The following is a 13600-nucleotide window of genomic DNA, read 5'->3' on the forward strand; positions in this document are numbered from 1 at the left end:
TGGATATCATTGCTGCCACGGTGCTATTGCAGGGTGTCCGGTGCATCCCTATACCTTTAAAGTGTCTTCTAGATTGTAAGCTCTAATGAGCAGGGCCCTCTTATCTCTGCTGTATTGATTTGTATTGTAAGTGTACTGTCTGCCCTCATGTTTTAAAGTGCTGCGCAAACTGTTGGCGTTATATAAATCCTGTATAATAATAAATGCTAAACCCACAACAGTAAGATAAGTCTGTATATGCAGCATAGCATGCTTGTTATACTCACTGTGGAACTTAAGGGGTTAATCCTCTGCATTGTGTAAAAAGGATGTTTTATCCTGTATGCACAGATCCTTCCCTTCTTGCATTGTCTATCTTAGGAAGGCCAGCTAACACAGGCAGAGTAGCCAACTGCATATGCTCAGTTGTTTCTTTTATGCTGGAGAGAACATTTACCTGTTCTCAGAGCTAGCCAGGTCACATGATATTGGCATCACACATGTGGGCGTGTATACAGGCTGTAGTGGAAATCTCCTCCTACCTGAACTCTCAGCACTGGAGAAACTGTGCAGTTAATCACTGACGGTGGTAAACAGATCAACCAAAAAGGTATATAGTGGCAATATTTTAATGTAAAAAGATGATTTATAAGCTGCGGGCACTGTGAGGGGGCAGATTAACTATTTTCATATTACTGGGTTTAGTAACACTTTAAAGAGGGGTGGGCTCCCTCCAGGCATGCCTGCCCTGAATCTGTGCATTATTATATATGTGCTCCAATTCTAAAGACTCTCAAAATGTAGAGTTAGGACAGCAGTACACTGGGGTGCCGCAAACTAGACCTACAGCTTATGCATATATTTGTAAATGCGTGCAAAATATACCCCTAGCTTTAAGGTGAACTGTTATGCCGTGTACTATTCAGTTTGTTGCAGGCTGACTGGTAAGTGAGCTGGGAATTTTTTGTTGTTTTTTTTTACATGCATCGCCCTTCTACGTGGTCCTTGCTGCAAAGGCCAGTTACAGGTTGGGGTGGTCGCCATTTGTTTGTATGTTGTATCCTTTGTGCTGAGACAGGCAACAATCTCCATCCATATCAGTCCTTTTTTTATGACTGTCCTTGTACTGCCCATGCTTGGGATTACAGAGCATTGAAAGATTTTAAACAATACTTATCATTGTGTCTATGTCCAACCAGTCTTTGTTGGTCATTTCTCTTCTTCTTGTAAAGTACTGTCAGGAATATGTGGCAGTAAGTGGTGTATGACACCTCAGAGAAGCCAAACTTTATAAAGCTGGAAGTTTTGCCTTGTAGTGCAATGTGTTAATGCATGCATGTTTGCATACCCAAGTTTGTGTGCATTGCACTGCCTGCTGTACTTTTTTAATCACAGCACAAGTGCAATGTAATGCAACGCAGTGGTGTGAACAGCGTTTATAGGGAACCATTTTATTTTGAATGCTATGTGTTGGGAATGCATTTACAAGCACACCCCACTGCATCTGGTGTGAACCAGCCCTAATGAGGCCCATTTCACATAAGTGGACCGATTGGACCACCCATTGTTCGTTATGGGGCGGTGGATGTCAGCAGAAATGTGTCTGCTGTCATTCAATCCGCAGAAACAGATTGATGGGGATACGTTCGCCATCCGTCCGGCGGATCGGATGACAGTCGGATGGAAACGGGCATGCAGTCCATTTCCATCCGACTTCCCCATAGAGAGGAAGGGACTGTGTCCGCTCTGCTTTAGTGGAGCGGACACGGATTTGCCATCCGCCTGCTCAGCGGGGATGGATTCCGGCTCGCGTGAAAAGGAAGGATCAGCTGCAGGGAGTCTACAAGCAATACCGATAACTAGTCCTCTATGTGCCTCCAATGGACACAACTTCTGCAGCTCTTTAAACTAGTGTACATGACTTAAGTTTGCAAACTCTTTCATAAACAGGATTATGTGTAAAGTGCAGCTACATCTGACAGTACTACATAAATGAAAAATACAAATACAATCCTATATATTAATTTAAATGCCAGAATACAAAGAAGGGTTAGCTTTATTAGCTCAGTAATGTCCTTTAACTTCAGTTTAAACATACCTCTTGGCCAGCCACAGTTTGGCTTTCAAGCTGTCGATGAGGTCACACACCTCCCGCTGAATTTGCTCTGAATTGGATGTGTGTTTTGCCTCGAAGAACGACTGGAGCAAGTGAAAAACCTAGATGAAGTAAAACAGAGGGGGGGGAAAAAAAAAACTTAAGAAATTTGCCTTCACTGTAAAAACAAGTTTTAATCCCCAGATCCTCGGAGCCCACTTCTCATCAAAATACATCCTTTGATGAGAGACCAGCCACCTGTAGCTGACGAGTGGAAGTGAGGCTTTCAGCTGGAAAGTCTGCTCCCGCTGGAGAATGCCTGAATGTACTAGGCCCAAATCCTTCCCTTGTTTATAAATGACGGCCTGTGAGCTTCTTTCACATAGAATGAAAAAAGCCAAATTACCTCACTGTGCCATCAAGATTTCCTAGTGAAGTCACATCCTTGCAATTAAAAACAACGGACAACTAGCCAGAGTACTGAATTCCAAATACAACAAGATCCTTACAAAACGCTGGCCCATGCTCATATATTTTATATATATACACACACATACAGTTTTGCTCATAAGTTTACATACCCTGGCAGAAATAATGATTTCTTGGCCATTTTTCAGAGAATATTTTTTTCACTCATGGTTAATGCTTGGCTGAAGCCATTTATTATCAATCAACTGTGTTCACTCTTTTTAAGTCCTATTTACAACAAACTACCCAAATGACCGTGATCAAAAGTTTACATACCCTGGTGATTTAGGCCTCATAAAATGCACACAAGTTGACACAAAGGGGTTTGAATGGCTATTAAAGGTAACCATCCTCACCTTTGATCTGTTCTTTTTTGCTTGTAATTAGTGTGTGTGTATAAAAGGTCAATGAGTTTCTGGACTCCTAACAGACCCTTGCATCTTTCATCCAGTGCTGTGCTGACGTTTCTGGATTTTGAGTCATGGGGAAAGCAAAAGAATTGTCAAAGGATTTGTGGGAAAAGGTAGTTGAACTGTATAAAACAGGAAAGGGATATAAAAAGATATCCAAGGAATTGAAAATCAGCAGTGTTCAAACTCTAATCAAGTGGAAAATGAGGGGTTCTGTTGAAACTAAACCACGGTCAGGTGGACCTACTAAAATTTCAGCCACAACTGCCAGGAAAATTGTTCGGGATGCAAAGAAAAATGCACAAATAACTTCAGGTGAAATACAGTACTCTCTGAAAATATGTGGTGTGACTGTTTCAAGATAAGGAGGCACTTGAGGAAAGATGGGCTGCATGGTCGAGTCGCCAGAAGAAAGCCATTACTACGCAAATGCCACAAAGAATCCCACTTACAATATGCCAAACAGCACAGAGACAAGCCTCAAACCTTCTGGCACAAAGTCATTTGGAGTGATGAAAACATTTTGATGACCAAAATTGATTTTTTTGACCACAACCATAAATGCTACATTTGGAGAGGCGTCAACAAGGCCTATGATGAAAGGTACACCATTCCTACTGTGAAAAACAGAGGTGGATCGCTGATGTTTTGGGGATGTGTGAGCTACAAAGGCACAGGAAATTTGGTCAAAATTGATGGCAAAATGAATGCAGTATGTTATCAAAAAATACTGGAGGAACATTTGCATTCATCAGCCAGGAAGCTGCGCATGGGATGTACTTGGACATTGAAACATGACAAGGATCCAAAACACAAGGCCAAGTCGACCTGTCATTGGCTACAGCAGAATAAAGTGAAGGTTCTGGAGTGGCCATCTCAGTCTCCTGATCTCAATATCATTGAGCCACTCTGGGGAGATCTCAAACGTGCAGTTCATGCAAGACAGCCCAAGAATTTACAGGAACTGGAGGCTTCTTGCCAAGAGGAATGGGCAGCTTTACCATCTGAGTAGATAAAGAGCCTCATCCACAAATGCCACAAAAGACTTCAAGCTGTCATCGATGTTAAAGGGGTCAACACACGGTATTAAGAACTGGGGTATGTAAACTTTTGATCAGGGTCATCTGGATAGTTTCTGTTGACATTTTGATTTAAAAAGAGTAAACACAGTTGACTGATAATAAATGACTTCAGCCAAACACTAACCATGAGTGAAAGAAAAGTTTTTGTGTTATTCATATTCTCTGAAAAATGGCCAAGAAATCATACATTCTGCCAGGGTATGTAAACTTATGAGCACAACTGTATATACACTATATTGTCAAAAGTATTTGAGTGTCTGCCTTTACACACACATGAACTTAATGGCATCCCATTCTTAGTCCGTAGGCTTTAATATTGAGTTCACCCACCCTTTGCAGCTATAATAGCTTCAACTCTTCAGGGAAGGCAGTACACGAAGTGTGTCTGTGTTTGACTATTTTTCCAGACATGTATTTGTGAGGTTAGGCACTGATGTTGGATGAGAAGGCCTGGCTTGCAGTCTCCGCTCTACCCAAAGGTGTTCTATCATGTTGAGGTCAGGACTCTGTGCAGGCCAGTCAAGTTCCTCCACCCCAAAACTCTCTCATCCATGTCTTTATGGACTTTGCGTTGTGCACTGGTCCAAATCATTTGGTGGAGGGGGAATTATGGTGTGGGGTTGTTTTTCAGGGGTTGGGCTTGGCCCCTTAGTTCCAGTAAAGGGAACTCTTAAGGCGTCAGCATACCAAGAAATTTTGGACAATTTCATTCTCTGAACTTTGTGGGATAAGTTTGGGGATGGCCCCTTCCAGTTCCAACTTGACTGCAAAACAACTGCACAGAGCAGATAAGTATAACATGTTTGTTGTTTTTTTTTTTTTTAAACAAACCATTACAATCATTTTAAAGACCAGGCATCCCCTGCAACAAGTGTTTAACTTTAGGTGTGATACTCTAAGACCCCTTTCACACTGAAGGCATTTTTCAGGCGTTTTAGCACTAAAAATAGCGCCTGAAAAACGCCTCCCATGCCACCGCAGTATGAAAGCCCGAGTGCTTTTACACTGGGGCGGTGCGCTTGCAGGTCACTACAAAAAGTCCTGAAAGCAGCATTTTTGGGGCGGTTTAGGAGCGCTCCTAAACTCCCCCTACTCATTGGAATGCATGGGCAGCGCTTCCAAAGCACCGCAACACGAGCTGTTTTCTTTTCTTCGGCCGCTAGCGGGGGTTAAAAGTGCCCCACTAGTGTCCCGAAAAGCGCCGCTAAAATGACGGTAAGGCACCGCTGACGCACGCGGCCCAGTGTGAAAGGGCTCTAATAAGATACACCACAGAGATGTAGAGGCTGCCAACCGCAACAAAACCAAAATTTTAATTAAAATTGATGAAAATATGGATGGAATGCTGAGTCAAAATAATAATGAGACAAAGAAGAGAAATACTTGGAAATCTGTGGTTCTTTTATGGTAGAACAGTACGAGTTTTTATGAGTTGCTCTCGAGGAACGCTTACAAATTACGGTTTGTCTGGTACAAGATGAGAGTACACGCGGAAATTTTCCACTGTAGCCATTTCAAGTTTTGTTTCCTATTTCTATTGAGTTTTTGGTTCAAATTATTCTATTTACTTCAAATTATTTTCCATTTCCCTGATGGAGGCGGAGGGTGGGAATTAGACATGTACAGATTATTTGGTTAACCGGGTCAGGCATGACAAGCACATAGCAGAAAGGCAATCAAATAGCTAGGTACATTACTCAGATCCTTGTGCCTCCACCCGTTAAACCAAAACACAAATGACAATAGAGCCCACATCAGGGTGAACAGCTGTAATGAAATGTGCAATCATATACGTGCAAAATAAAGCTCAACTCCAGGCAAATATAAAAGACACAAATTAGTACAGCCTTGTATTCAACAATACATCTTCAAATGTATTGCAATGTGAGCAGTGTAAGTACCCGAATTTGACCTGGTATCGGCCTCTTGCCATCACTTGTACAGCAGAACTCAAACTGGGAGAGGTAAAGTCAGTACAAAGAGCCAGACATATGTGCTGCAGTGATCATGCCGATTGGAGGAGAGAGAAGAGTAACAGAACAATAAGCTTCTCTGTCTTCTGCTTCTCCTTTCATTGTCCAGTCATGAGGTGTGGATAGGGAGGAGACCAGAAGGTGGTACTGGACTGCTGAAAAATTCAGATCTCCGGGAACTGGATGGTGAGACATTCAAAACCCTTTGACAAGTAAAACAACAAATACATTGCCTTGAAATTTTCCACATTTTGTCATGTTACAACCAAAACAATGTACCGTATTTATCGGTGTATAACACGCACATTAATTTTAAGAGGGATGTTTTAGGAAAAAAACTTAAATTTTAAATAAGGAACTTTGAAGCAAAATAAGGGTCAGTGTCCATCTGCAGTCTCAACTTGCCATCAATACAGCCTGATCAATGCCCATCTGCAGCCTCACAAGTGCCATCAATACAGTCTCATCAGTCCACATCAATGCAGCAGCCTCACCATTGCTGTCAATGCAGCAGCCTCACCATTGCCATCAGTGCAGCCTGATTGATGCCCATCTGCAGCCTAGAGGGGACAGGGAGGGGGGCGGAACGAGCACCGACAGATTATATACAGTGAGAATCTCCTATGATAGACAGAACAGTGGTCCAATGCCGGCCCAGGAGACGGGACTTCCTATTACAGAGGCCGCCGAGTAAACAGGAGATTCTCACTGTACGTAATCTGACAGCGCCCGTCCCGCCCCCCCTACATGTCCCCTCCGAGGCATCTAAAATTGAAGTATTGGTGTATAACACGCACAAGCTATTTACACCCAATTTTCAGGGTGAAAAAGTGAGTGTTATACGCCAATAAATACAGTATTTTATTGGGATTTTATGTGATGGACCAACACAAAGTGGCACATAATTGTGAAGTGGAAGGAAAATGATAAATGGTTTTCCACATTTTTTACAAATAAATATGTGAAAAGTGTGGGGGGCATTTGTATTCAGCCCCCCAGTCAGTACTTTGTAGAATCACCTTTCACTGCAATTACAGCTGCAAGTCTTTTTGGGGATGTCTCTACCAGCTTTGCACATCTAGAGAGGGACATTTTTTGCAGAATAACCCAAGCTCTGTCAGATTGGATGGAGAGCGTCTGTGAACAGCAATTTTCAAGTCTTGCCACAGATTCTCAATTGGATTTAGATCTGGACTTTGACTGGGCCATTCTAACACATGAATATGCTTTGATCTAAACCATTCCATTGTAGATCTGGCTGTATGTTTAGGGTCGTTGTCCTGCTGGAAGGTGAATCTCCGCCCCAGTCTCAAGTCTTTTGCAGATTTCAACAGGTTTTCTTCTAAGACTTCCCTGTATTTGGCTCCATCCATCTTCCCATCAACTCTGACCAGCTTCCCTGTCCCTGCTGAAGAAAAGCATCCCCACAACATGATGCTGCCACCACCATGTTTCACGGTGGGGATGGTGTGTTCAGGGTGATGTGTAGTGTTTGTTTTCCGCCACACATAGCATTTTGCTTTTAGGTCAAAAAGTTCAGTTTTGGTCTCATCTGACCAGAGCACCTTCTTCCAAATGTTTGCTGTGTCCCTCACATGGCTTCTCGCAAACTGCAAAGGGGACTTCTTATGGCTTTCTTTCAACAATTGCTTTTTTTCTTGCCGCTCTTCCATAAAGGCCAGATTTGTGGAGTGCACGACTAATAGTTGTCCTGTGGACAGATTCTCCCACCTGAGCTGTGGATCTCTGCAGCTCCTCCAGAGTTACCATGGGCCTCTTGGCTGATTCTCTGATTAATACTCTCCTTGCCCGGCCTGTCAGTTTAGGTGGACGGCCATGTCTTGGTAGGTTTGCAGTTGTGCTATACTCTTTACATTTTCAGATGATGGATCGAACGCTGAGATGTCCAAAGCTTGGGATATTTTTTTATAACCGAACCCTGCTTTAAACTTCTCCACAACTTTATTCCTGACATGTCTGGCGTGTTCCTTTGCCTTCATGATGCTGTTTGTTCACCAAGGTTCTGTGACAAACCTCTGAGGGCTTCACAGAACAGCTGTATGTATACTAAAATTAAATTACACACAGGTGGACTCTATTTATTATTAGGTGACTCCTGAAGGCAATTGGTTTCATTAGATTTTAGTTCGGGGTATCAGAGTAAAGGGGGCTGAATACAAATGCACGCCACATTTCACATTTATCATTTTCCTTCCACTTCACAATTATGTGCCACTTTGTGTTGGTCTATCACATAAAATCTCAATAAATTACACGTTTTTGGTTGTAACATGACGTGGACAATTTCAGGGGGTATGAATACAATTTCAAGGCACTAAAATACATATATATATATATATACACACACACACATACACACACACACAGTTGTGCTCAAAAGTTTGCATACCCTGGCAGAAATTGTGAAATCATGGTATTTATACTGAAAATATGACTAATCATGCCAAAAAACTCTCTTTTATTCAAGGATAGCGATCACATAAAGCCATTTATTATCACATAGTTTTTTGGCTCATTTTAAAATCATAATGATAACAGAAATCACCCAAATGGTTTGGCCTTGGTACAGACACAGAAGGTGGCACACACAGGTTAAAATGGCAATTAAAGGTTAATTTCCCACATTTGTGGCTTTTTAAATCACAATTAGTGTCTGTATATAAAAGTGAATGAGGTTGTTAGCTCTTACATGGATGCTCTAAGCAGGCTAGATACTAAGCCATGTGGAGCAGAAAAGAACAGTCAAAAGACATGCGTAACAAGGTAAGGAAACCATACAAAGATGGAAAAGGATATAAAAAGATATCCAAAGCCTTGAACATGCCAGTCAGCAGGGGCGTAACTATAGGGGCCGCAGGAGTCGCAACTGCGACAGGGCCCTGTGCTGCAGGGGGCCCTTATGGCCCCCCTCTACATATGGCCGACGGCAGCATCGGCGACTAGGAGTACAAGTGCACCGTGCGCACAGGTGGCTGGAGGTGGGGGGGTTGACTATCAGAGCCCCATGCTCGGCTGCTCTTTAGTTGTGTATTCCCCGCATGACTTGTGTCCACAGCCAGCTCCTCCGGGTCCCCCTCTCCTGCTCCATGCAGCACCGCTTAGTCCGGTGTCTGTCCCACCCGAGTCCGGCCTGCACTGCACCGCATGCTTCTCCTGGGCAAACAAACTTTAAGCACAAAGATGCATTGCAGCCCTGTGAGAGCCGGATCCCCGGAGGACACCGCAGGCTTGTGTCTGCCAGCCTCCCCCCTCCTTCCCCGTCATACACTGATGATGACAGGTCTTTCTGGAAGATACGCTGATTGCCTGTCTAGCACGCTGGAGGGAGCCCAGGCTACCATGGATGAGTGCCCAGTCTGCAGCTTGGTCATGGTGAGTGAGATGACCCCCTCCCCCACACACCATCGCATATGCCCCTCCATCTCCCTGGGGACAGGGACCCCATCACACTTGAGACAGGGACCCCATCACCCCTGGAGACAGGGACCCTTTCACATCTGAGACAGGGACCCCGTCACCCCTGGGGACAGGGACCCCGTCACCCCTGGGGACAGGGACCCCGTCACCCCTGGGGACAGGGACCCCGTCACCCCTGGGGACAGGGACCCCGTCACCCCTGAGACAGGGGCCCCATCACCCCTGGGGACAGGGACCGCATCACCCCTGGGGACAGGGACCGCATCACCCCTGGGGACCAGGACCCCATCTCCCCTAAGAACAGGAACCCCATCTACAGACCATGCTGGCTGGCAGGGCTGGCCCTAGGGTGCCAGGATGGAGGAGGGGGCAGAACACACAGAGTTAATCTGAATCCCAAGCCATTTGGTGGGTATACCAGCATTAGTCACTGGACACCGGGGGGGGGGGGTACAACAGTACCAGGGTGGGGAGCTGGAGGACAGACAGGGGTCTAGCAGTACCAGTGTGGGGTAGCTGGAGGATGGGGGGTACAGCAGTACCAGCGTGCAGTCACTGGAGATGGGGGTGGGTACAGCAGTACCAGCAAGGTGTGCGCTCCAGCCCGTGTGCTCTTTCCCAGACCCCCTCGTCGGCTCTGCCAGGTTCCCTCATCCCCTCTCCTGCTGGCTGCTTCTGGGGATGTGTCAGGACAGAGAGTGGGAAATTGGCCGGAAAATGTGTAATTTACTGGCCCCTTCTTTTTCTGAATTGAGAGTCAGTGATCTGTACCGATCACTGACTCTGTGCATTCATAAGTGTGGCATATAGTAAACTGCGTTTACTATGCTTCAGTTTATGAATGAACAAGAAGCTCTGTACAGAGCTATTTCTGTCCATTTGTTCTATGTAGCTGAGGCTGCAGAAAAGAAGATTAGGGGCTGTGTCCTCAGTCTTCCTCTTTGTCTCAAAGGTGGAACATCATAGGTCTGTTTAGACCTCTGATATCTCACCAAAGCCCCCCAATGGGGCTCCTAAAAAATGTTAAAAAATGATAAAAAAACTACTGATACCAGTGGCGGAACTACAGAGCTGACAAAGGTCGTACCTGTGACCGGGCTCTGGAGTTCCACCACTGGGCTCGGAGGGGAGGGCCTGGCTGGGGTTCAGGGGGGCCCTGCATGGTTTCTTGCACCGGGCCCTGAAGGTTCTAGTTAAGTCACTGCCAGTCAGTACTGTTCAATCATTTAATAAGAAGTGGAAAATTTGGGGATCTCTTGATACCAAGCCAAGGTCAGGTGGATCAAGAAAGATTTCAGCCACAACTGCCACAGGAACTGTTCGGGATACAAAGAAAAACCCACAGGTAACCTCAGGAGAAATACAGGGTTCTCTGAAAAAAGATGGTGTGGTTGTTTTTAAGGTGCACAATATGATGATACTTAAACAAAAAAGAGCTGCATGGTCAAGTTGCTTTTACTGCACAAGTTCCACAAAAAAGCCTGGTTACAATATGACCAACAACACCTTGACATGCCTCGTTGGGCTTTTTTGTGGCATTGGTGCATTAAAGGCTTCCTTCTGGCAGCTCAACCATGCGGCTCTTTTTTGTGCAAGTATCGTTAAATTGTGCTCCTTAAAAACAACCACACCGTCTTTTTGGAGAGCAGCCTGTATTTCTCCTGAGGTTACCCATGGGTTTTTCTTTGTATCCTGGGCAATTCTTCCGCCAGTTGTGGCTGCAATCTTTCTTGGTCTATCTGACCTTGGCTTGGCATCAAAAGAGCCCCGAATTTTCCACTTCTTAATAAGGGATTAAACAGTACTGACTGGCATATTCAGTGCTTTGAGTATCTTTTTATATTCTTATCCATCTTTACAGAGTTTCATTACCTTGTTACGCAGGTCTTTTGACTGTTCTTTTTCACCGTCTCATGGCTCAATATCTAGCCTGCTTAGGGCATCCAAGTGAAAGCTAACAAACTCATTGACTATTTAGACACCGGCACTAATTGTGATTAAAAAAGCCACAAATGTGGGAAATGAACCTTTAATTGTCATTTTAACCTGCGTGTGCCACCTTCTGTGTCTATATCAAGGCCAAAAACGCCAGGGTATGTAAACTTTTCATCAGGGCCATTTGGGTGATTTCTGTTATCATTATGATTTAAAAAGGATCCAAAAAAATATGCGATAATAAATGGCTTCATGTGATCACTATCCTTGAACAAAAGAGTTTTTTGGCATGATTAGTCATATTTTCAATATAAATACCAAAATTTCACAATTTCTGCCAGGGTATGCAAACGTTTGAGCACAAATGTATATCATCTGTATATTTAGCTGGTTTTCTGAAGTTCAGCTTTAAAAGAAAAAAAAAGCAAACAAGCACAAAGCAGCACATGGCTTCTCTTTTAATGAAAAAGTTGGCGCCACTCAAAAGAAATAGTTACAGAATGAAGCAAACAACCTACTATCTACTCATACCTCATGGAGACTCCAGTGGTGTCAAAATGTATCCTTTGATTTAAGTTCTGCCAAAAAAAACAAAAACAAAAAAAAAAACTGCGAACTAATCACTCTTGTGCCTTCAACCTTATAGCAGTAAATGCTGCCTCTGACTGAAAGTCTTACGAGATTTGGAGCGTGATATGGTGATGCCGCTATGCTGCTGCTTAATGTTCTCCTTGCTGGACAGTTGGACCTGGGGACCTATAGATCAAGCATCTTCCTGCTTCTGTTCCATCTATTCTGTGGATCTACTGCTAATTGATCATTACCCCATCAGTCATTAGATCACCAGTTATCAGGGGGCAGCTCTGACATGTGGAAACAAAGCCCTGCTCCCCTACTAAGATTGCCAACTCCACAGAGACAGTGGGGTTAGCATGGTTGTGTATGGTAGCCAATCAGCTTCCAACAGCTTGTTCAACCAAGCTTTGCCAAAAAAAAAAAAACAGAAGCCGATTGGTTTCTATGCAGTGCTTCACCAGATTTTGCACTCTCCCGTTTAAGTAAATCAACCCCATTGTGTATTAAGAAATTGCAAAGAAATGGAAATCAAGATCAGCTGCAGGAAGCCTACATGCAGTATTAGTGACTAGTCCTTTGCCCACTGCTTACATTTGTGGGCCCAGTTTCCACAGTTCAGGTCCCTTGTACATACTGTATACGGCTATGGGCTTCTGGTGAACCCATTTTTGTGATCCAAGCAAACAGGCGAGATCTTTGACCTTTAACCACTTCAATACCGGGCATTTTCACCCCCTTCCTGCCCAGACCAATTTTCAGCGCCATTACACTTTGAATGACAATTGCGCGGTCATGCAACACTGTACCCATAAGAAATTTTGATAATTTTTTTCCCCACAAATAGAGCTTTCTTTTGGTGGTATTTTATCACCTCTGCGGTTTTTATTTTTTGCGCTATAAACAAAAAAAGAGCAACAATTTTGAAAAAAACACACAATATTTTTTACCTTTTTACTGCTATAATAAACATCCCATTAAAAAAAAAAAAAAAACACACACAAATATTTTCCTCAGTTTAGGCCGATGTGTATTCTTCTACATATTTTTGGTAAAAAAAAAATGTCAATAAGCGTATTTTGATTGGTTTGCGCAAAAGTTATAGCGGCTACAAAATAGGGGATACATTTATGGCATTTTTATTGTTATTTTTTTTACTAGTAATGGCGGTGATCTGCAATTTTTATCGTGACTGCGATATTGCGGTGGACACTTTTGACACTATTTTGGGACCATTCACATTTATACAGCGATCAGAGCTATAAAAATCTCCATAAAAATCTCTAACGAGCAGGGCCCTCTGATTCCTCCTGTATTGATTTGTATTGTACTTGTACTGTCTGCCCTAATGTTGTAAAGCGCTGCGTAAACTGTTGGCGCTATATAAATCATGTATAATAATAATAATAATAATAAATGCACTGATTATTATTATTATTATTATACAGTATTTATATAGTGCCAACAGTTTACGTAGTGCTTTACAACTTGAGGGTAGACAGTACAAATACAATACAATTTGATACAGTAGGAATCAGAGGGCCCTGCTCCTTAGAGCTTACAATCTATTGTGTAAATGTGACTGGCAGGGAAGGGGTTAACACTAAGGGGCGAGGAAGCGGTTAAATGTGTTACCTAGGTAGTGAT

General features: G+C 43.5%; 1 protein-coding gene across 5 annotated transcripts in view; it reads right to left on the minus strand.

The window, feature by feature from the left end:
- The window catches only part of THADA (THADA armadillo repeat containing), a 904047-nt gene that overhangs the window by 270648 nt on the left and 619799 nt on the right, over window positions 1-13600 (minus strand). For all 5 annotated transcript variants that reach the window (XR_012244018.1, XM_073628459.1, XM_073628460.1 and 2 more), the window contains exon 30: window positions 2078-2196. Coding sequence is in view for 4 of the 5 variants with exons in the window: in XM_073628459.1 (XP_073484560.1) it covers window positions 2078-2196 (119 nt within the window). In the remaining variant the exon portion in view is untranslated. The remainder of the gene's footprint in view (window positions 1-2077; window positions 2197-13600) is intronic.

Source organism: Aquarana catesbeiana, linkage group LG04 (genome assembly GCF_042186555.1).
Source record: "Aquarana catesbeiana isolate 2022-GZ linkage group LG04, ASM4218655v1, whole genome shotgun sequence".
NCBI lineage: Eukaryota > Metazoa > Chordata > Amphibia > Anura > Ranidae > Aquarana > Aquarana catesbeiana.